Genomic DNA, 23,445 nt, shown 5'->3' with positions numbered 1-23,445 from the left:
GTATTTTGAATGCTTTTAAACTGCTAGGTTGGCGGGAGCTGGGACAAGCGACAGGGGCTCACTCCATCACATGGTTTTGATCTTATGACTGCAGGTCTTCTGACCTTGCAACACAGAGGTTTCAGCAATTGTTCATACAGTAGGACTGGAATTAAGCTTGCTGAAATCAGTGTGAGAAAACTGGCTTCTTTGGGCAACTTGTTGATTTGTCCATCATTATGCCACCTATTGGACGTGGTGGCGCGGTGGGCTAAACCGCAGAAGCCAATGCTGCAGGGACAGAAGACCAGCAGTTGTAAGATCGAATCCACGCGACGGAGTGAGTGCCCGTCGCTTGTCCCAGCTCCCGCCAACCCAGCAGTTCGAAAGCATGCAAATGCAAGTAGATAAAAAGGGACCACCTCGGTGGGAAGGTAACAGCACTGGCCATGTGACCACGGAAGATTGTCTTCGGACAAACGCTGGCTCTATGGCTTGGAAACGGGGATGAGCACCACCCCCTAGAGTCGAACATGACTGGACAAAAAATTGTCAAGGGGAACCTTTACCTTTATGCCACCTATTTTATTTTATAATGCTTTTGACCGAGAGCTAAATACCATACAATATAAAAAGAAACTCAAATTGCTAGCAGAAAAAGAAGAACAAAAGCAGTCCACAGAACCAAAATAAGGTTTTAAAAGTTCACACATTTCATGAAATAGAATTTAATCTTTTACAGTGGCAGAATACATTCAGACTTGACAGTTTCCAATGGTGTTAGGCAACACTTTACCTGAACAATGACTGAGCTCAGGAACAAGTAAGTAAAAACAAAGAGAAGTTTGTCCCTAGGCATCTGCAGACTAACTTCTCCTCTTGACACATACAGAGGTATTTCCAGGACTCCTTATTGTGACTCCACAGCATCTTCTCCCTTTATAGCTCATCATCTATATTGTTGGTATGTCTAGCCAATCATACCCTGTCATTTTCCTCTCACAACCAAGTATCTAAAACGAGTTTATGAAAAGTTTTTAAGGCATGTTTAGTGGTCTAGGTTAAACCAATTTTTGAGGACATCTACAATTTTGAAACAACCACTAACATTATGAGATATTAACCTGTATTGTTAATTATCAAAGAGGATAAAAAAACCTAGTGACTTACTGAGCTAATGTCAATGAGGTAAAATGTTGGTCCAGTAATGATGGCAGGTTCGTTCCAGCTAATATTGATATTGTAAGGAGATGTAACTACTACAGTTACATTTTCTGGAGGAGCATCTGGAGCTGTGGAGAAAGTTGAAATACTTCTCAAGAAACATATTTAGTTTACAAAAGAAGAAGAATTAATTCAGAGAATTTCAGTAATATTTGTCAATTCTAATTCTCTCTGCTTTTTCAATATTATTTGCTGGTAGACATAAATATAGGAAAAAAGAGATACATGGTAGTATCTATGTTGCTTTTAACTGTAAACATGTTATAAATGTAGAAACTGCATGTATGGTAATAGCTGACATACTGTGCTGTGCAAGGCATTTCAGCAAAAAGAGAAACTGTTAAGAGGCAAAGACCGCTAAGTTATTTTGACACATGAGGCAGAAAATGCCACAAGCATCTTGATAATTTCTGGAGGTTAAAATGCAACAACAGCATAGTAAATAACTAAGAATCCAAAATCTGCTGCCAGAAACAGTCAGCCTCCTCTGATTCCTGGTAGGATAGATTGTACCCATAAAAGCAAAAGCCTAAAAGCTATTAATAAGGTTCCATGGTATTACTCAGTATATTCAACAGCAAAGTAGCAGAATTAAGGCCCCAACCATCAATTCTAAAACGATATTATAATATCAATCAGATTGTGTATTATGTCTTGTCAAACTGATTCTGATTTATGGTGTGGTTTTTGAGGTATGTGAAGTATTTTAAAGAATGTTTTTACCAGTTGTTGTGGGTTTTTCAGGCTCTTTGGCCGTGTTCTGAAGGTTGTTCTTCCTAACGTTTTGCCAATCTCTGTGGCCGGCATCTTCAGAGGACAGCATTCTGACTCCTGTCCTCTGAAGATGCCGGCCACAGAGACTGGTGAAACATTAGGAAGAACAACCTTCAGAACACGGCCAAAGAGCCCGAAAAACCCACAACAACCGTTAGATCCAGGCCGTGAAAGCAATGTTTTATCACTGCTCCACTCTTCGTGTGTTTTCATACCTGAGCGGGGATTCGAATCCAGGTCTCCTGAGTCCTAATGTGACATTTTGTCACTATGCTACACACACTCTATTGCAAACGGAACACTTGCCATACAAAACTGCTACAAGAATATGCATTTAAAACATTACACTCCTGAAGACCAGATCCAGTTGATGAGATGCTTAAGGCATTCTAGACTTTGTACAGTAAACTCTCTTTTTCAAACTAGATTTTCACTGATACCTATGAGATTAGGGATTAGCCACATAAATATTAACATAGAATACTTTTTTTTCTAAGAGAATCACTTTCTGGTGCTAGGCACACTGCCACAGGCTGAGTTGGCTATACTACATGAATTAATTGGCCATGCACTTAAACTTTGTTTAGACCACTTTGGGGAATCTGACTGAAACTGTAACTTTTAGAGAGCTATACTTAAGTACTGAAGTTGTTTTCATCTGAGTTTGGCATGTGGCAATCAGCATGTGGCAATCAGCATGTGGCAGTCAGCAGCTTACGTGGACAATCCAGCCTGTGGCAGCAAGTTTCCAAATCATCAAAGCCTGAGTGAAAACCACAGCTGCCATGGGCTCAAAGGGATGCACATTTGGGCACTTCCATATAAATGCATTTAGGATTAGAAAGCTAATGCTTTTCAAACTCTTTGCCTGTAGTGCCAAGCCATCACTTGATTAGCTTTCATCACAGTTGAAGAATGTTCAACAAGAAACAGAATTTTACAACAGATAATTGGTATAACCAAAATATGACTGGAAATTTGAAATCTATTAGCTTCAGTCTAGGAACCTTACTACAAACATCTCACATACACAAAAACTGAGCCAACAGTAACTGTCACATACTGATTTACAATTGTTTGTGAAATGAGTCTAGCCAGTAATGGGGCAAGATATCACCATACAATTTTTCTTATAAATCACAGCAATTTACTCAGTAGGAATGACCTGGTCTTATTCACCCATTCCCCCTATAATCCAATCACTTCCTCTCATGAGCACTTTTCTCCTGGTTTTCACAATAATGCATTTTCTGTAACTAATAACCATCATTTCCTGATTATCATGCTTCTATGCTTGCACTGGAATGTGGGTCTTATAGAGGTCAGGGTCATTTTTTCCCATCCATCTGTGTCCTGATGCTAAGGCAGCAGTTAGGTTTGTTAGCTGGATGGTTCGACTGGATAGCTTATTTTACAGAGCAGGTCTTCAAAAACTAGGATTTATCCTGTGTTGCTCAAACACATCATCAGGCTTCAATCACTTCATTAGGGCTTTTATTAGCGTAGTAGTTTAAATAATAAGGGTATGTCTATAGAAAGCAAACTTAAGTCTAGATTTGCACAATACAAGAATAATACATAAAATTAGATAATTTGAACAAACATTTTAAAATGCTTCAGGCTGCCAATGCATTCATTCAGAGGCAAAATTACAGGAATGAAATTCTTTCTTTGCTGCCAAATCTGTGAGGAATTTGGAATACAGAGAGGGTTCAGTATTATTACATCTGGCCTTTAATCCAGCACAAGCATCTCTACAAGAAATCTACTTTGTGATGATAATCATATTTTTTAGAAGTAAGATAAAGGCAAACAAAACAGTGAAAGTGGAGAGTACTTCTGGATTTTGTTTCTGATAGAGGCTCAACTTACCCAGTTTCCCCAACATGTGAGGCCCTTCCCCCTCCGTAATCACATTTCTCCACATGGGAACAATGTGTTGTAATGACACATTACAGATGACATATATCAGCTTTTCTGTGACCAAGAATCTTAGAAAATCAATTCTTGCTCACATGGAGAAACTACATTTGAGCAGACACCTCTCCTCTATGGACATGTCTGGGAAGAGGGGAAGAGCTAGGCACTCCTTTCAACGCAAAGTGAATTTATCCAGTCAATAATGATGGATTGGCCTCTATTAATTATACCTTTTCCCTTGTTCTGGACAGTGCTGGTAAACAGTGTTTTAATACAAACTCCCGACTATTTATTACTTTGAAAAATACCCTGTTCTACAGATTGAGTGGAAATATTAAAACACATTGCAGTATTTTCTTCTGTCCTGTTTTGCTTTATTTGTATAATTTGTAGGCTGCCATTCTCCCTATCTTCTAAACAGAGCCTGAAAATGTACATGCTGTATATATGCCTCTGTCCACCCAACTTTTAGAATACATTGTGGAAAGAAATATTATGAAGACAATAATTGTACATGAATAACTTAGGTTTGGATGAACATATAGAGATCAGGATACAGTCAGTAGGAGTAATGTTGGACTCTATGCTTTCTACTGAGATTGTCTTCTGCACTGGCTGAATGGTTTCCCTGATGTATACTCAGGCACTAGAAAAAACAATGAAATATCTGCATGGGAAAGGAATTGTTCTAGTTGCTAAATTTTGGAAGAATGAGACAACATTGACTTTAATGTTGCACAAAAGGGAGAAGCTCAGCAGATAAGTCTGGCACATCACTGATTTTGAACATCAGACAAGCTTTTCCTCCTAAATTCACATTCTCATCCATATTTCCTAGCTTCCTAGTATTTTGAGCATCCAGATACACAAGAAGAAAAACAACTACTTTATAGTTGTGTAAAACAAAGAATTTCAATATGGTCAGCTTTTATCACCATCCTATGATTAGTTAGAGCTATCAACATTTCTTGTTCTTCTGTGAAACAAACTTATGGTTTAGCAGTATGGTAACGATATAGTTGGATTCTTTAGATAGCAGATCTCATTGCAAAGCAGAGTTGTATAATTTATTAGCAGTGCAATAACAGTACCATCAAACTGTTTTATGAGACAGACAGTTCCTATGAGGACAATTTATAAAACAGAAGGCTGAGTACTCTATCTGTCTAACTGTGGGAACAAAAATACCATTGGTGATATAACTACAAAGTTAACATTACTGTTTTTATATTTGCCAGTGTGTTGGATACTGATAAATCTTTCAAGAATTATTGATGTTTAAAATATAACAGAATCAAATGTTACACATTCCTGTGGAAATTTACATAAATATTTCCTGATTTCCAAAATATTTATTTGATTATAATATCATCATCATCGGTAGGTGGGGCTCGTCAGCCTTGGAAGTCAGCCCATCTAGGAGAAGGAAAACTCCAATTTCAAACCTCCACTGCCTTGTGGCTATATCCATTCATGGAAAAGGCTTCAGGAGTTAACCTTGAGGCAAAATACGGAGCTGGAGTCCCGGAGGCAGTTTGTGTCGTTCTGTCAACTCCTGCAACGTCGCTGGAACCAGTTGTATTGGCTCTTGCCTTTCCATTGGACTATTTCAAAGACATGGAGAGGGGGGATTTGCTGCCTGGGTAACAGCCTATCCTCCATGTTATTTTACCCAGGCTTCATGCTTTAGAGCCCACCTTAAACTGGGCAGTCCCCAGCCAGTAAGGTACTACCTCGTCACGGTCTGTTAACCTCATGGGTTGCGTGGGGTTTAGGGTGAAAGACGACAAGCAGATCAATAACTTTGCACCATGCAACAAACGTAAGAAAACTTCTACCCTAAAGTTGGGCACCTGGAATGTATGGACAATGACCCCTGGCTTTTCTGACAATGGCTTTTCTGACGACCTGCAGGAAATAGACGACGTGCGCAAGACAGCTGTCATCGACATGGAACTGAGTAGACTGCAGATGAACATTGTTGCTCTGCAAGAGATGAGATTGCCAGACTTGGAATCTGTCAAAGAAAAGAACTTCTCATTCTTCTGGCAGGGAAAACCATTGAATGAGACCAGGAAACATGGTGTTGGCTTGGCAGTCAGAAATAGTCTGCTGAGATCCATTTTTCCACCTACAGTGGGGAGTGAAAGAATCCTGTCTCTGCAGCTTCACTCATCAGCGGGACCAGTCACCCTCATTAGTGCATATGAACCAACACTGTCATCCACAACCGAAGTGAAAGACAAATTCTATGACGATCTGGCAGCTACTATCAAAATAGTCCCTGAGAAAGAGCCACTGTTCATTCTCGAAGACTTTAACACTAGAGTTGGTGCTGATCACAATTCTTGGCCCATTTGCCTAGGCCATTTTGGCATTGGAAAGATGAACGAAAATGGCCAACGCTTGCTGGAATTTTGCTGTTATTATGATCTTTGTGCCAGCAACACATTCTTTAATACGAAGCTTCAACACAGAGTTTCCTGGAGACATCCAAGATCCAAGCATTGGCATCAGCTCGACTTGATCCTCACTTAGACGTTCTAGCCTTCCTAGTATTACAATCACACACAGTTAACAGAGTGCTGATTGTGATACTGACCACTCCCTGGTGTGTAGTAGAGTAAAACTGCGAACAAAGAGATTGTATCACACGAAAAAGGAAGGAAGACCACGTATTGACATCAGCAAGACTCGCAATCAAAGAAAAGTGGAGGAATTTGCCCAAGCGCTTGAGGAAACCCTTCCAGGCCCGGTTGATGGAAATGCACCTGAACAATGGGAACATTTCAAGAATGCTGTTTATAACACCACATTTGGCAAGAAGACCAAAAATGCAGCCGACTGGTTCAAAGCTCATTTGGAGGAGTTGATGCCAGCCATCGAGGATAAGAGGAGAAGTCTAGCAGCATACAAAGCGTGCCCTAGCAAGAACAACTTGCAGGCTCTTCGAGCTGCTTGTAGCCAAGCCCAACAGGCTGCCAGGAGATGTTCTAACGATTATTGGCTTCAGCTCTGCTCTCAGATACAGATAGCAGCAGACACAGGTAACATCAAAGGAATGTATGATGGTATCAAGCAGGCTTTATGTCCAATACAGAAGAAATCTGCTCCCTTGAAATCTTCTACAGGCGTGATCATCCAGGACCAAGCACAGCAGATGAACCACTGGGTGCAGCGCTACTCTGAGCTATATTCCAGAGAGAATGTGCTAACTGGAGAAGCATTAAATAACATTGAGTGCCTGCCTGTCCTGGAAGAGCTGGACAGTGAACCAACCTTAGCAGAAATAAAAGCGGCCCTGGATTCCCTTGCTTCTGGAAAGGCACCTGGAAAGGATAACATCCCTGTTGAAGTACTGAAGTGCTGTAAAGAGATCATCACCACCAAACTGTATGAAGTCTTTCGTCTTTGCTAGAGGGAAAGTGGAGTAGCACAGGACATGAAGGACGCAAATATCATCACATTGTATAAGAACAAAGGAGACAGGGGTGACTGCAATAACTACTGTGGCATCTCTCTTCTCACCATTGTAGGGAAGCTGCTTGCCCGTACTGAAGAAGTTCCAGGTGCTTGCAGACAGAGTCTATCCAAAATCACAATATGGATTCCGAGCTAACAGATCCACCACTGAAATGGTATTCTCCCTCAGACAGTTGCAGGAAAAATGTAGGGAACAACAACAGCCACTCTTTGTGGCCTTCATAGATCTCACAAAGGCATTTGATTTGGTTAGCAGCGTTGGCCTTTTAAAAATAGTTTCCAAGATTGGATGTCCACCTCGACCCCTTATCATCATCAGGTCCTTTCATGAGGGAATGAAGGGCACCGTAGTTTTTGATGGCTCGACATCAGATCCCTTTGACATCAGAAGTGGGGTGAAACAGGGCTGTGTCCTCGCACCAAACCTGTTTGGGATCTTCTTTGCTTTCATGCTGTAACATGCCTTTGGAACTGCAACAGGAGGTGTCTATCTCCTGACTAGATCAGATGGAAAGCACTTTAATCTCTCTAGATTGAGAGCAAAGACCCAAATCCAACAGAAATGCATGAGGGACTTCCTCTTCACCAATGATGCAGCTGTTGTTGCCCACACTGCTGAAAATCTCCAACAACTTATGAATTGTTTTAGCAAGGCCTGCCAAGACTTTGGATTAACAATCAGCTGGAAGAAAACACAAGTCATGGGCCAGGGTGTGGACTCGCCTCTCTCTATTACCATCTCCATGCAAGAATTGAAGGTTGTTCATGACTTTGTGTACCTTGGCTCAACGATCTCTGACACTCTGTCCCTAGATGTTGAGCTGGATAAATGCATTGGCAAACAGCTACCATGTTCTCAAGACTCACAAAGAGAGTATGGCTTAATAAGAAGCTGACAGCATGAATCAAGATCCAGGTCTATAGAGCCTGTATAGGCAGTGAGTCCTGGACCCTTTGTGCACGGCAGGAGAGGAAGCTGAACATGTTCCATATGCGTTGTCTCCGGACATTTTTGGTATCACCTGGCAGGACAAAGTTCCAAATAGAGTAGTGCTAGAATGAGCTGGAATTTTTAGCATGTATATATTACTGAAACAGTGACGTCTACATTGGCTTGGGCATGTTGTGAGAATGGCTGATGGTCGTATTCCAAAAGATCTCCTGTATGGAAAATTAGTGCAGGGAAATCGCCCCAGAGGGGACCACAGCTGCGATACAAGGATATCTGCAAGCGGGATCTGAAGGCCTTAGGAATAGACTTCAACAGATGGGAAATCCTGACATCGGAGCATTCAGCCTGGAGGCAGGCAGTGCATCACGACCTCTCCCAATTTGAAGAGACCCTTGCCCAGTAGGCCAAGACAAAGAGGCAGTCCTGGAAGCAGCAAAATCAGGGAGCTGGACGGGGACGGATTGGATTTGTCTTCAGTGTGGAATGGGTTTTCACTCTCGAATTGGCCATCTCAGCCACACTAGACGCTGTTCCATGTCCTCCATACAGAGCACGTCACCATAGTCTCTCGAGACTGAAGGATGCGTAACATAACATCATCATCACATCTAGGAGCATCTAATGCATTTCTGCCTCTTAATAGTGTGCCAGAGAATCTGTAAACTATCTTTTAAAATCTGAAAAAAGGATCTCAAAGTTTAGTGTAAGGTTTTAAAGGAAAACTGTTCTTAGCATTTCAATGCCTTACTTTTAAAAGCTCATGCATGTGTACATGCATACATAGGCACCCACACATATCACCAACACACACACACACACACACACACACACACACACACACACACACACACACACACACATGTACCACCCTACAGTGGCTAATACCAGATAAGTTCTGATGCTAACTGTAAGTTATTGGAGCAAATAGTGACTTAAGTCGTTGAAGAGATTTAAAAAAACATTTTAAAACATTTTTTTAAAAAAACATTTAAAACATTTTAAATAGTGGTTGATTCCCCCCCCCACCTACTGGTTTTCCAAAAAGCAAATAAAGAAAGATTGCTCAGTTTTAAATTAACTGTGACAGCAAAAATGAGACATACGTTTTCATTTTTGTTTGTGAAAAATTGTAGAATCTGAAAAATGTGATATTGATCATTTTTGATAATTAGTACAACAGGTGCTAAAATCTACAAGTGAGAAATCTTTCTCAAAATTACTGAATGATACTATATTTCCCTGTATATTTTTTGCAGAATTTGGAGCAGTAAGTTTATTTTAAACATTCAAAATCTTCCAAATAGCTTACATTATATATATATATACTTTAAAGACTGTAATAAGCCATGAATGTAAGGGAAAATATTTATTGATATCAACAATATATTCTGTTTATATGTTCAAAATGAACCTCTGTTCTCCTGAGATCCTCTTTCTTTTCATGATCACGATATACAATATACGGTACTGTAGACAACTCCAGATGTAGACATTACTTACATGTTTCCTAAGAACAGTATCGAATATAGAGGTGTAATACAAATGCTTACAATAAGCAGTCTTTTTATATAGATATTCTGAATTTTTGAATTGGATAGCTGAGAGAATGTCCTTTGACAGGCGCAAAGGAATTATATAATCAATTGTGTATGGTGTAAACTACTCCTGAACTTTACAGAGCTGATGTAAACATAAAACTGTGTAACAGTAATTTTTACTTACATCCAGGAAGGGTCTGTGTAGAAATCCATGGTGAAGAGGTTCCATAACCAGCATTTGTACTAGCGGAGACTCTAAACCTATACCATCTGTATTTATTCAGATCATATACTGTTTCCTCTGTAAAAGCATCAGCAAGATATGAATATTGTTCCTTCTCATATTCAATACATTCAGCTTCCCAGTTATTGCAATGGATAGATTGCAACTGTGTAGTAATCTTGTAGTTTTGAAAATAGCCAAAGATAGCAGCTGGCCTTATCCATCTCAGGGTCACACTAGTTGACTGTACCTTGGAAAAGGCTATATCTCTGGGTGCCGTGGGAACTAAAACAAACACATGAAACAGAGCCAACAATCAAAAATTGTTTACCTCAGCTTACAGAAGGCAGTAGCTTGTATTTAAACAAGGTAATATTCACAAGAAGATAAACTAGATGAAACTATGTAAGACTGTACATGGAAGAAATTCTCTCAGGATATTGTTTGCTATGTATAATTGTCTTCTCCCATACAAAATATTAAAAATTACCTATTTTTGGAATGATGCACATTAGCATGTGCTTCCTTTGACAACATGTGTAACTGTAACAAATAGGTATCTAGGCAAAGAGGGAATATCAGTCCACCAATACTATGGAAACACTGAATATATGTTAAGGATTTCAGGCAAATCTTCTATTATACCCCATTTCACCGAAAATAAGACCTAACCTGAATATAAGCCCTACTATGATTTTTAAAGATGCTCATAATATAAGCCCTACCCCAAAAATAAGCCCCAGTTAAGTGAAACCCTGCCCTCCACCATTGTGCAACAACCAGAAGAAGATGACATGACTGTATTTGAATACATCTAGATGGTTGTACATGAAAAAAATAAAACATCCCCTGAAAATAGGCCCTAATGTGTTTTGGAGCAAAAAATTAATATAAGACCCTGTTTTAGTTTTAGGGAAACACAGTATATATATAGGAAGCTCATATGGGGTGATGCAATCCTTCAAATAGCTGTATAGGAAGTAACCAGCACTTTTAATTGAGCCAAGAAACAGACTAGCAGCCAGTGAAACTGTTATAATAAGGTAGTTACATACTTCCTGTAACCAGAGCTCATAATGGAGATTCCATGGGGATGAAACCAAATCCACAAGCTGTACCATTTGGGATTGGCTATCAATGAATGACCAGAACCACAAAGAGAGCAATTCTTGATCTGTAAGCTCAATAGTTTTCTCAGAAAGATACTGTGGTCAATGGTATCAAAAGCTGCTGAAATACAGTGGTGCCTTGCAAGACAAATGCCTCGTGGAATGAAAAACTCGCAAGACGAAAGAGTCCTGCGAGTTTTTTAGTGCCTCACAAGACCTGTTGTCTTGCAAAAAATTTGTCTTGCTTCCTGGAATGCATTGAAATTTAATTAATGTGTTCCCAAGGGGGAAAAAAACTCAGAAAACAAAAAAAGTCAGAAAAAGTCACTTACCAGGTACAGTAGACTGAGCCCCGCTCCTCACAGTGCTTTGGTAGCCCCAGAACAGCCAGATAGAGTGCCAAACAGCTGAGAACTGGCAACCAGCAGGGAGGTGGCAGCCATTTCGTGGTCTTCTCTGCTCCCCGCCCCCCCGCACCCAGCGTCGCTTTCACAGGTCCCCTGCCAGTCTTCCCAGCACCATTGGAGGACTGGCGGGGGACCTCTGAAAGCGGCGCTAGGTGTGGGGGGACGCCCCCCCCGTGGCAAAGCGCTGCTTTCAGAGGCTTCCCCGGGCTTTCCCAGCACGGAAAAAGGCAGGGGGAAAGCACCATTTTTGAATTTCTCGCTTTTCCCCCCTGCCTTTTTCTGTGCTGGGCAAGCCCTGGGAAGCCTCTGAGACCCAACGCCGATCAGCTAAGAGGTAGGGAGAGGGGGGGGTCTGACTTTTCCCCCCATAGGAATGCATTTTCAGTGCATTCTTATGGGAAAACACGCTTCACAAGATGAAATTTTCGCTAGATGGCATTAACCCCAGAAGGATTAATTTCATCTTGCGAGGCACCACAGTATCTAGAAGTACCAGCAGGGTTACATTCCCCCGTCTGCCTGCCTTAGATCACCTTGCAGAGTGACCAGTGCTGTCTCTATTCCATGACATGCCCTGGACCCCAACAGAAATGTCTGAAATGTCTACCCATCTCATCTAAGAATGCCTGCAGTTGATCAGCCACTGTCCTCTCTATTAGCTTACCAAGAAATGTGATGTTCGCAACAGTTCTATAGTTGCTTAATTCATCCATTGCCATGTGGGTTTTCTTATGAATACTGTAGGTCTTATTATAATTCTTTTAAACAGGAAGCACTAATAGCTTGACTTCAATGGCCCATATGGGCAAGGATCCACAGGAGAGGTGACTGTGTTATAGCAAGCAAGTACCTTGTCCTCATCCTTAGGTGTCACTAATTGAAACCGATCTAATAAACCTTAATTAAGCAGTGTATTGGACATTTCAATTTGATCTACTGGTCTCAAAGTTCAGGTCCTGCTGGATGCTTTCATTTTTAGATCTGAAATATGCTGCTACCCTGTTGCATTTTTCTAAATTTGGTTTTACCATTCAGTCTGTTAAGCATTGGTTAGGCTACTGACAACTCGGAAGATTTCTGCTTCTTGGTTATAAGCCTCATTAACATCAACCTGAACCTAGATTAACTATGAAACTGCAGCCTCACCTATATTGGACAGCTCCAAAAGGGATCAAGTGGGCAATTTGTTGAGGTGTTCAATAGTTGCAGACGTTGGTGTTTGTTATCTCCATTATCAGAAGCAGTAATCTCCTAGATCTCAGTTGCTTATAAGTCCTTCTATTTCTGGTTTTAGCTTGCAGCCATGTGAATTATAATGCTGGTTTTACTTTATTGTTTTCATTGGACTTGTGTAAGCTGCCTTGTACATTTTGTACTAAATGATAAGTATCTAAACTGATTAAATAAATAATAAAAATATAGGTAGCACAGCGGTGTTCTTTCCCAGCTTGTGTCCTAGTAAACTTTTATAACATCAGAATATGTTGTGATTCTATTCAGCTCTAAAATATTCTGTCTTTGAGCTCCTTATTAAGCTGAATTCTGTTGTGATGACTGAAGCAAACAATGAAGTAATCTTTCCAATGTCTATTGTTTGGAAAGTTTGCAATGAGACAGTGAACCTAATTTGATTTCACTTGGTGTCAAAAATAAATGCTTTGGCAGTGACTAAGTGTTGGCTATGTGTCTGTGACTAACATAGACCAACATAAATAAGAAGCTGGGAACTATAAAACTGTTTCCATTCCTAAGCATGAGTCTCCAGTTTCAAGTAGCTACTAAGCAGAACACAATTCATGTGAAAACATATTTGAGGTACAACTGCTGTAATGATTGTTACTTTCTTGTCATTTGTACTGACCCCAGCTCTGGCACACACATTTATATGGAAATAAAACACCCATAACTTAAATAAAATTGTGACTTATCTAAGAATATAGAAACACATTAACACAGCAGAAATACCGTACATCATTTTCATGTTATGGCTTTCTTCTTTTCAACACCGATAACTATATCCTAGTTCATAGTGCATCAAATCACAAGAGTGCTCTCTTAATAGTAATTGAAATGAGAAACAAATTCATATGCTGGGATAGCACAGTAGTAGGGCAGAAAGCGAGTGAAAATCCCAAGTGCAGTTTTACTTGCAGGACTTGTTACCTGTTTCTGAAAGTGTGCTGGCATTGCATGTCTTTCCCTTCCCTTCCCCACCAGCTGTTGCAGCTTTTATTATAAAGTGGTACGAGGTGTTTGACAACAAGTCTCCAAAAGTATGTGTTGTTTCATTATCAGAAGATATGATGGTTGAATTCCCTCCAAATGCTATGATGTAATGGGTGATAATCCCATTTGTCTTCAAAGGCGGGTCCCACTGGAGTAGGATTGCCTGCCAACTGGTTGCAGTGCACTGAATATTCTCGACAGGATCTGGAGCTTCAAAAAGAGAACCGTGCACAGAAGGTTAACATTCCTATAAAACCGAAAGGGAAATTACAGTGCAGGGCAGTTCAGAGTGAGCACAATAATGTCTGAAGTAAAAGCAAACATCACAGATCTTCATAAGGCTGCATAACAGCACCACATGAGTGGGCTTGCTCTGGAAAGACCTTGGCTATACTTTGTGCTAACTGTGAGAAAACCATGGAAGAAAGAGAATGATCTGCACAACTGGCTTTTAACCAGACCTTGGAAATTAACTTTTTAAAAAGGAATTCGTTAACAGCTACAATTCTAATGAAGGAAAAGCAGAAATTTTCTTTTATAGTTATGTTTTTAAAGATAAGTATTTACTTACAAGTTTCTCTAGTGACTATAGTTGCTTTTAAAGGGGGCGAAAAATAATCTGCATGGTACAAAACACTCTCCTCCCATGCACTTTGTTGTTATCATAGCACCCACCACAGAGCATGGGACCACAGCACAAAACACAACAGAAGCTGGCACTTAATCTGAGTAATATTCCCTTTTAGTGAAGTCATGCACCTTCACAACTATAAAAGTAACTTTAAAGGCTACAGTTAAACCACAAAAAGAGTAAAGTTATCCTTAATAAAATTACAATCATGATGTAACTTAGAGTTATCTGCTTTTGTTTATACAGCAGTTAATGTCATATTCTGTATCAGGTAAGTGAGACAACATGAAAAAAGCTTTTCCTTTCAACTTTTAAAAGCATCTTTAAAATCTTCTAGCCTATTGATTGCCAATTTCAGCCGGCCTGGGGCAGGCAATTTAACTCTGTTGGACACCACGGGGGCCAGAAACCACATGCTGCCACTGGAATTTGGTGATGTGGTGGTGGGGAAAAAAAACACTATTGGTTTAAATCAAGGGAGCAAGGAAAACATGTCTTAACTCAAAGGAGAATTGTGCTTTCACAGTAGTGCGGTTCTCCTTTAAAACAAGAGATACACACTCCTTGCATCTTGTTTTAAATGGAAATGTATTTTAAAAATATATATAATACCAACATGACTATATTTTGCAGTAGCAAAGGGGGCAGGAGCCACAAAAAAGGACAAGTGATAGATGACATTCCTAGGTTTAAGCCCCTCCCAACTTCACTGTCCACCCCACTCTTCAAGTGCAATTGTAGTAAAGCTATGGATATGACATAAATGCCTAGGACAGGAAGTAGAACTTGTATCCAGCATTGGAGCAATAGAGTAAAATGCTCGGGCCTTGCAAAACAAAAGCAAAGTGTGCTGCGTATATGCTGCCCTGTAGCATGGGCAGTTAAGAATTCAATTATGCAGGCTACTGATTGCCCCGCCCTGGGGCAATTTACCAACTACATTTAAAGACTACAAAAGGATGAAATGCTAAGCCAACTTTGAGCTGGATACCAGAACCTGTTGGGATTGAACTCAGGTCGTGAGCAGGTTCTTGACTGCAGTACTGCAGTTTAACCACTGCATCACAAACTCTTCATGCAAGAGAACATAGAGTTGAATTTTGTGTTCTATTGACCTATGTGAAGATAAGTCAACTGATCAAATTGAGTGGCCCAGGTTCCACATGTGTATGTTCATCTAGTAAGTTTAAACTGTTCATTCAGAAATAGCTAGAATCCAGATAGAATCAAAGAAAAGGTTTTTGACCCGTTTTCTTCTTCTAAGGTGCAAAAAGAAATATGAATTGTATTTTAAAATCTGTATTAAAGAAAAAATAGAGAACTCTATAAACCTATTCTATGTCATATTGGAATAGATTAGAAGAATGTATTTCTGTTGAGAAAGTGAATAATAAGCATTCATCACCACACATTAAGCCTCTAACCTGATTCCATTGTTGTGAATTGTACCAGGTTGCTGATCTGATTGCCATTTCCAACTTTTGTGAATGCAGAAACACTGATATAGTATACGCTGAATGGTTCCAGACCAAGAATATTTGTTTCATTGTGTGAACCTGAAACATTCTTAGATGAAGAAAATAATTACTATAAAATTACAATTTTCTACATTTAAAATTTTGTTTAGTATTTTTTTTGTTATGTAAAATGGCTATATGTATATTATTGTATTATTTTTAGGTTGTTAGCCGCCTAGAGTGGTCCTAATACGACCAGATAGGCGGGATATAAATAAGATGAATAAAATAAATAAATAAATAAATTCTGCATTTAAAAAAAAATTAAAAGGTCTTATAATACCTTCAAGACTAACAATTTTATTATGATGGTCAGAGTAATCCTAATGCAAATATGTACCAGCAGAACTATCCTTGAGCTAGTAGAAATCTCTTCTAGTGGCTGATCTCAGAGATCTACTGACAGAACACCAAATGCTTTGCTGCTAAGATCTGCCAGCAGAGGGGCCAAAAAAGGGACAGAGAAAGCGTAGGAGAAGGAAGCAGCCAAGATATGTGACATCCAGCAATCCCTCTGCCCAGGTACACAGCCATAATATTCTATCTGCTATGTGAACAATTTTAGAACTTGACCCATTCTATCCAAACCACCTGTGCAAATCCTCTTCCAGGCAATATCTGGCACACCCCAGTGCTTACAGAATATTGATTCATAATAATAATCATAATAATGTATCTACATATAATACGACAATTACATACTTGATAAAATGTGGTTTCACTGCTGTTATCAAAAATGGTAAAAACATATCTTCTAATAATACCATTTGGTTGAGGACTTGGGCTCCATTTCAATTTTACTGAGTTAGATGTGTAATTGACAATTGTCAGATTTTCAGGAGGAGCAAGCGGAACTGTGGAAAGAAACATTGTTTGTTTGTTTGTCTGTTTGTTTTTAAAAAAATTCTCCCATCCAACTAGTGGCAGAGCTACTACCCTGGGGGCAAACAAATCATAGTAACAAATCATAGCAAAATACAAACAGCCCGAATAGAAACCACATAAACAAACAAGAAACATAATATCTAAAAATAATATTACTAATAACAAATAGAAACAATAACATAATTATAAATATTAATTATATTTATGTAATTAGATACTATTGATTACATGCTATTCATGCTTTGTAAGACATACTCCCCATTAACAGATTTGTAAGGCATTAATTTCTCAAATTTTAAAATCATAAGTTAATGTTCTTATTTTGCAAGAAGACCATTTTTAAAAATTGTTCTTTCAACCAGTGTAAGTCACATTTTTTTTCAGAGAAGTGAAATTCTTCTAAGTAATATAAGAAACAGTAAGACCTATTTGCTGGAGGTTTGTTTGTTTGTTTAATAAAGTAGAAGATTTTATTCAAAGAAATAAGCTAGCCAGCTGAACTATTTTAATGCCAGTGATCATAATATTTCAAGATTTACAAAAGGCTATACTTGCTTACAGACAACGCCCCCATCTCAAGCAACTATTGACAGTAATCCAAGAAATGGGGACTAAACCCTCCTCTAAACCCTGATGCCTTCTGTACCCCATATTTACGTTGGCAACAAAATTACAGGGCCCAACAACGTTACACACACAATGTTACACAACATCAAGGGCACTTTTACTTATTCCTCTGCCAATGTGATCTATGCCATTTTATTGATTGATTGATTGATTGATTGATTGATTGATTGATTGATTGATTGATTGATTTTATTTTATTTTATTGCCCTCTGCACTCTACATAAGACAAAAGGGACAATCTCTATACAAAAGAATTAATGGACATCAACCAGACATCAGGAACGGCAATACACAGAAACCTGTTTCAAAACACTTCAGTCTACCAGAACACTCTTCACAGGATTTGAAAATTGCTATTCTGAACAAGAAAAAAATTACAGAATAAGAATCCAGAGAGAAACAGCTGAGTGGACATGCTCCATGAAAGCTCACATTGAAGCATAATTTGTGAATCTGTCCTATATTGGGGGGGAGCTACCTGTTAGATGCATCCATTAGTAGAGTGGTCCAAGAGTGATCTTAGGAAGAAAGAAACATGGGGTCTGATTTCTACTCAGTTCTCTGGATGACCTCAGGCCAATTGCTATGCTTCAGGCTAATCTAACAATTTTTCCTATGGATAAAAATGATGACATTTTATTTGCATCTGTTGATCACACTGCATCCTTAGTGATTACTCACCTGACTCATCTGTGGAGAACCTCAGTAGAGCATATGGACCAAGTCCTTTTACAGTTCTTGCAGAAGCAAAAAAACTGTATAGCGTAAAGGGTGAAAGATCTTCCAAAATAACTGAATTATTGGAGCTAGTAAAAGACTCATTTCTTTCTGGCCCATGTAGCTTTAAGTCATAACTTATTATAATGCCATTTGGCTTGGCTGGAGGATCCCAGGATAACATTACGGAGGTAGATGAAAGGTTTTTGTAGGATGTCATGACAGGTGCAGAATCTGGAACTGCATCAATAAAAGAAGGGAACAGATATTAAACTGTGGAAATAAATTTTGTATAGAGAGTATACACAAATATATAGAGAGCATACACAAATATAAAAAGCAAAAAGCAAAGTGTGCTGCTTATGTACTGCCCATAGCACTTAAATTACTCTGCTCCTTATTATATTTGTTGAATGTATGTATTATTTTATTTTTATTGTGTTTTGATATTTTGTTGTTTATTTTGTTGTTAGCCTGATTGCCAGATGGTGCGGGGTATAATTCGAATGAATGAATGAATGAATGAATGAAAGAACAAACAAACAAACAAACAAACAAACAAACAAACACTCTCTGGGCGGTTCACAAATTAATTATTCAGGTTACACATTGCTCCCCCTAGTGAGCTAGGTACTGATTTTACTGACCTCAGAAGGATGGAAGTCTGAGTCAACCTTGAGATTGAACCTGGTCTGTGAGCACAGTTTTGGCTGAAGTACAGTAGTTTAACCACTGTGCCATGAGGCTCCTTTATATACATAAAAACATTTCCTTTAATGATTTAAATGCAACTTTACCAAACACTTTTGACAACTGTAGCTGTGGCTGAGTCTCTCACCACCTGCAATCTTTTTCATGAGTCTCTCCAGTTGTTGAAGAACAACTACTCCCGTTATCACTTACCAATGGCCAGGATGGCAGGGGCTGATACATTTGCAGGACCATAGGTTCCAAGCTCAAAATCAACTCACAGCAAGTAGAGTTACAAGCTTGATGGATAAGGGGAATGCTGGGGATGTTGTGCATCTTGATTTCAAGAAGGATTTTGACTAGGTTCCACATTATATTCTAGTAGCCAACCAGGCAAAGCTAGAGGTGTGTTATTCAATGCCATTGTGTGGTGGCTTTATAGCTGGTTGGGAAGTCTTAGCTAAAGAGACCTCACTAATGGTTCCTTGTCATTCTGGAGAGCAGTGACAAGCAGACTGCCAGAGGATTTTGCCTTGGGCCTGGTGTTATTCAACATCTTTGTAAACTACAGAGATGAAGGATTGGGGGAATGTTTATTGAATCTCTACATGTCACCAAACTAGGAGCAATAGCTAATAGTTCAGGAGATAATCAGGATTCAAGATGTCCTTAACAGACTGGAGAACATGGCCAAGATGAACAACATGAATTTGAACAGAAAAAAATTGTTCTGCATTTAAGCAGAAAACATCAGATGCACATATATAGGATGGCTGACACCTGGTTTGATGGTAGTATGTTTAAAAAGATTTAGTGGGTCTCAGTGGACCACAAGTCAGCAATGTGACATGGCAATGAAGAAAGCAAATGCAATACTAGGCTGCATAAAGATAATTACTTGAAAGATTGTCATAAAAAGGAAGGGCAGAAGAGTACATTTAATAATGGGCCCCAGTTACAGGAAGCAAGAGTACTAACTCTTAGAGTAGTACGATAATGGTACCAATTGTTTTGAGAGGTGGTGAGTGCTCATATACTGAAGTAATTCAAGAGAAAATTAGACAGCCATCTATCAGATATACAGTGGTACCTCGACTTACAAACTTAATCCATATTGGAATGGTGTTCGCAAGTCAAAAAGTTCATAGGTCGAGGCACCATTTCCCATAGGAATGCATTGAAAACCGATTAATGTGTTCCAGGGGAAGAAAAAAATACCAAAAAAATTAAAATTAAAAATAAAACACTGCAAGTCCCATGCTGGGACTGCAAAACAAAAACAAAAACAAACAAATCCAGAAATAAACATTGGAGCAAGTCCCACGCTGGGACTGTAAAAAAAATGTCCAAAAAACAAAACAACACGGAAACATACCCCCCAGCCCAAACTTACCCTCCAAAACCCACCCAGATCAACTTTTTAAAAGAAAAAAACCAGCAGTTTCCTGTCTGAAGCCTCCTGGGGGTCCCCCGCCGCTGCGATTGCCACTGCTGTGACTGCCGCTGCTGTGAGGCTTGAGTCTGGCTGGGGTGCTTTGGCTGCTTGCCCCTGGTTGTGGCAGAGGCAGCGGTCACCCAGTGCTGGGAGACTTGAGCTGGCCGGGTTTCAGCCGCCTCCCTCCTGGCTTGCCTCCCGCTTGCTCCGCGCCACCCTCCATGGGCCCATGGTGGCAAATTCAAATGGAAGAGGGTGGCGAGGAGTGAGCAGGAGGCAGGCTGGGATGGAAGTGGTGGAAGAAAGCCAGCTCAAGCCTCCCGGTGCTGGGTGACTGCAGCCTCCAATCCCGGCGGCGGAGGACCCCCCGGGAGGTCTCCCGGGGCTTCCCCACCACCATTGGAGACCTCCTGGGGGTCCCCCAACACTGCGATCAGCACCTTTGGAGGTCTCCGGAGGCCTCCTGGGGGTCTAATCGCGGCAGTGAGGGAGCAATTTTAAATTTCCCACCCTTTTTCACCACCATGATCGGACCCCTAGGAGATTTCAAAGCTGTCATGTTAGAAATGCAGAACTCTATCCAGCTCATGGTAAGTCTTGATTCTGAGACTTAGAAATCTTAACAACTTAAGCGAATGCATCTTTCAACATGTTTCCTTGTTTCTGAATCTGTGACAGTTGTTCTAAATCAATTTTTTGTTATATCCAGAAACTCTATTTATTTTTAGAGATATCATTTCAGAGATCTCTTTTAAAAATGAAGGCTACCATACTAAAGCGATTTGAGCTGTTCACTATTCATCCCTGAGCAAAATAATACCTAGGAAGACCTATAAAATAAAACTATAAAAAGGCAAAACATACCATCTTCTTCTGTTCTGATGCAGAAACTAGTGGTGTGCATTTCAGATGGTCCTTTTTCTGTTGCTGGAGTAATTTTTAGAATATAACCTGTATATTTTTCCAGCTGATCAATAACCATATTTGTATCATATGAAACAAGTGACCACATCTCAGAATCTGCTAGAACATCCTGCATTGTCAGTGAAACATTATAGAAAACAATTCCATTTGGCTGCAGTGGGGGCATCCAGCTTATATTTACAGCAGTGGAAGAAATGTTTTGGTAGGCCAGTTGTTCAATAGGTCCATCAGGAACTATAGCACAAATGAAAAAAAAAAGTTTATCTGTCTGCATATATAATGCAAAGTACATACACTATTTTTTTATAATCATATATAAGCACATTACAGAGAAAAAAAATCCTAGTGATTTTGATAAGACCTGCTTCTACATAAGATGCTTAGTTTAAAACCACAATTACTTATATAAAAACAAAACCTCACACAAAATTAATTAATTAATTAACAGATTAATTAAAATCAATCAATCAATCACTCAACCAACCAATTAATTAATCAATCAATTAATTAATAGATTGATTGATAGATTGATTGACTGATTTTAATTGGACATGTCTAAACACAGATTTCCTGGGCATCAATCTGATAATCGAAGCTTATTCAGATTCTGCAGAAAATATGGCTGCAAAGGCAGAAGATCTTCCACTTATCACACTGTTTCTGAACATTTTGAAATTTACTCTCATTCACTTTCAGATACATATGACTGGGATCACAGCCTCTATTCAAAATTGGCCCTTACTTATAGATGCTTAAAGAACTAGGCTGTTTTAGTATTCAGAACGAACTGATCTGATCCTCATCTGTCAGGTTAATGAGCAGATTGAAACATATTCCAGGTCTGGCACTTTTGTGAATTCAGATATTTCAAGTGCTAGGAAGTGGTCTGAGGGCAGCCTTTTAAGCTTCCATTCTTAAACAGATAATAGTCAGTCCCTATGGCTACAGAATGATGGAATACAGTGATTTGTTATCCCATTCAGGGATTTTATAGAGAAAAAAATGATTTCTGTCTGCATAGGTCTTACAAGTCTCTATTTTCCATGGAACATTTGCGCCCCCTCCCACCCACCAATTTTGAAGACTTACGCAGATTGCTAAAGCCAGCTAGTCTTTTTTGCTGTGTGAAGCTTCTATTACCTGTTTTTCAAAATGGAAAAATTTAAAGAAATCCCTTGGATCACATCATAACTCTGTAAATTATGTACATAAACATAGATGGATGTTGACATCAACTGGAAATAGGTTGATTCATTCATCCACCTCCTGTTTTAACATTCTGCTAATAAGTTGATAGAAAGTAAGGCCAAATGGAACTCCAAAAAGAGAGTTTATCCTAAAACTAAAGTAAAAAGCCAATAGAATAAATAGAGAAATCCTTGCTGCTTATATCTGTTTTGTCAGACATTGGAAATTATGAGAAAAAGCCCAGAATAATGGGCTAAAGGATTATGCACTTCCGTAAATTGGATCAGGAGAGAGACTCTGCCACAAAAGAGGATAAGGATTCATAATTAAGAAAAATGTTGAGCATAGCACAGGGGTAGAGACTGTTACAGCTAAAAGGAAGTGCCATGTAACAATACAGGGCATGAGAAGTCAACTTTGCCATCGAAAAACAGTATATGTAAATGTTTATTTACATACTATCTTGATCTGTGTACAACTGCAATATTTCACTGGTTTGATTTCCATTTCCAACAGCTGTATTTGCAGTCAGCCAAAGTGTGTAGTGGCTCCACTTTGCTAAATTGCTTAATACTGTAGACAAAGTTTCATTGTCAGCATCACTTTCAATATCATAACTGGTAAAATTCTGGGGGAGGGAAATATTAGCACAAAATATTCAGTTAAAACAAAACAAATATATCTCTATATCCTATCTTTCCTTTGCCTATGTATACATTTAGCTCAGGACAGATACAAACATTTAAACACACATTGGCTGAAACGATACATCACAGATAGCCTGTTATTAGAACAAGCAATTTTTAAAGTGCTGATGGAGTCTGATGGTTGCAGCAGGAGCTTTTCACACAATCTATGATTTCATATTAGCTTCATTCTGTTGTTTGCTCATTGGGAGATAAGCAATGGCTTCATTAATTGCCTAGTCACAAAGTTCTATCAGAATCTAATACATTTCGTGTTCAAATGACACAAGTTATCTGTAATGAGAAGTTT

The 23,445-nt window shown here is 39.2% G+C and overlaps 1 protein-coding gene across 4 annotated transcripts in view; it reads right to left on the bottom strand.

Annotated features, from left to right (window-relative positions):
• PTPRQ (protein tyrosine phosphatase receptor type Q) overlaps positions 1 to 23,445 on the bottom strand; it is a 149,786-nt gene that overhangs the window by 53,500 nt on the left and 72,841 nt on the right. For all 4 annotated transcript variants that reach the window (XR_013537098.1, XM_078376942.1, XM_078376943.1 and 1 more), the window contains exons 38-45: positions 22,909 to 23,077; positions 21,202 to 21,495; positions 18,177 to 18,452; positions 16,686 to 16,837; positions 15,891 to 16,032; positions 13,773 to 14,045; positions 10,055 to 10,378; positions 1,150 to 1,271 (exon numbers count right to left, since the gene is read on the bottom strand). Coding sequence is in view for 3 of the 4 variants with exons in the window: in XM_078376942.1 (XP_078233068.1) it covers positions 1,150 to 1,271; positions 10,055 to 10,378; positions 13,773 to 14,045; positions 15,891 to 16,032; positions 16,686 to 16,837; positions 18,177 to 18,452; positions 21,202 to 21,495; positions 22,909 to 23,077 (1,752 nt within the window). In the remaining variant the exon portion in view is untranslated. The remainder of the gene's footprint in view (positions 1 to 1,149; positions 1,272 to 10,054; positions 10,379 to 13,772; positions 14,046 to 15,890; positions 16,033 to 16,685; positions 16,838 to 18,176; positions 18,453 to 21,201; positions 21,496 to 22,908; positions 23,078 to 23,445) is intronic.

The sequence above is a fragment of the Pogona vitticeps genome, chromosome 5 (assembly GCF_051106095.1).
Source record: "Pogona vitticeps strain Pit_001003342236 chromosome 5, PviZW2.1, whole genome shotgun sequence".
NCBI lineage: Eukaryota > Metazoa > Chordata > Lepidosauria > Squamata > Agamidae > Pogona > Pogona vitticeps.
This window is presented reverse-complemented; position numbering and strand designations above follow the sequence as displayed.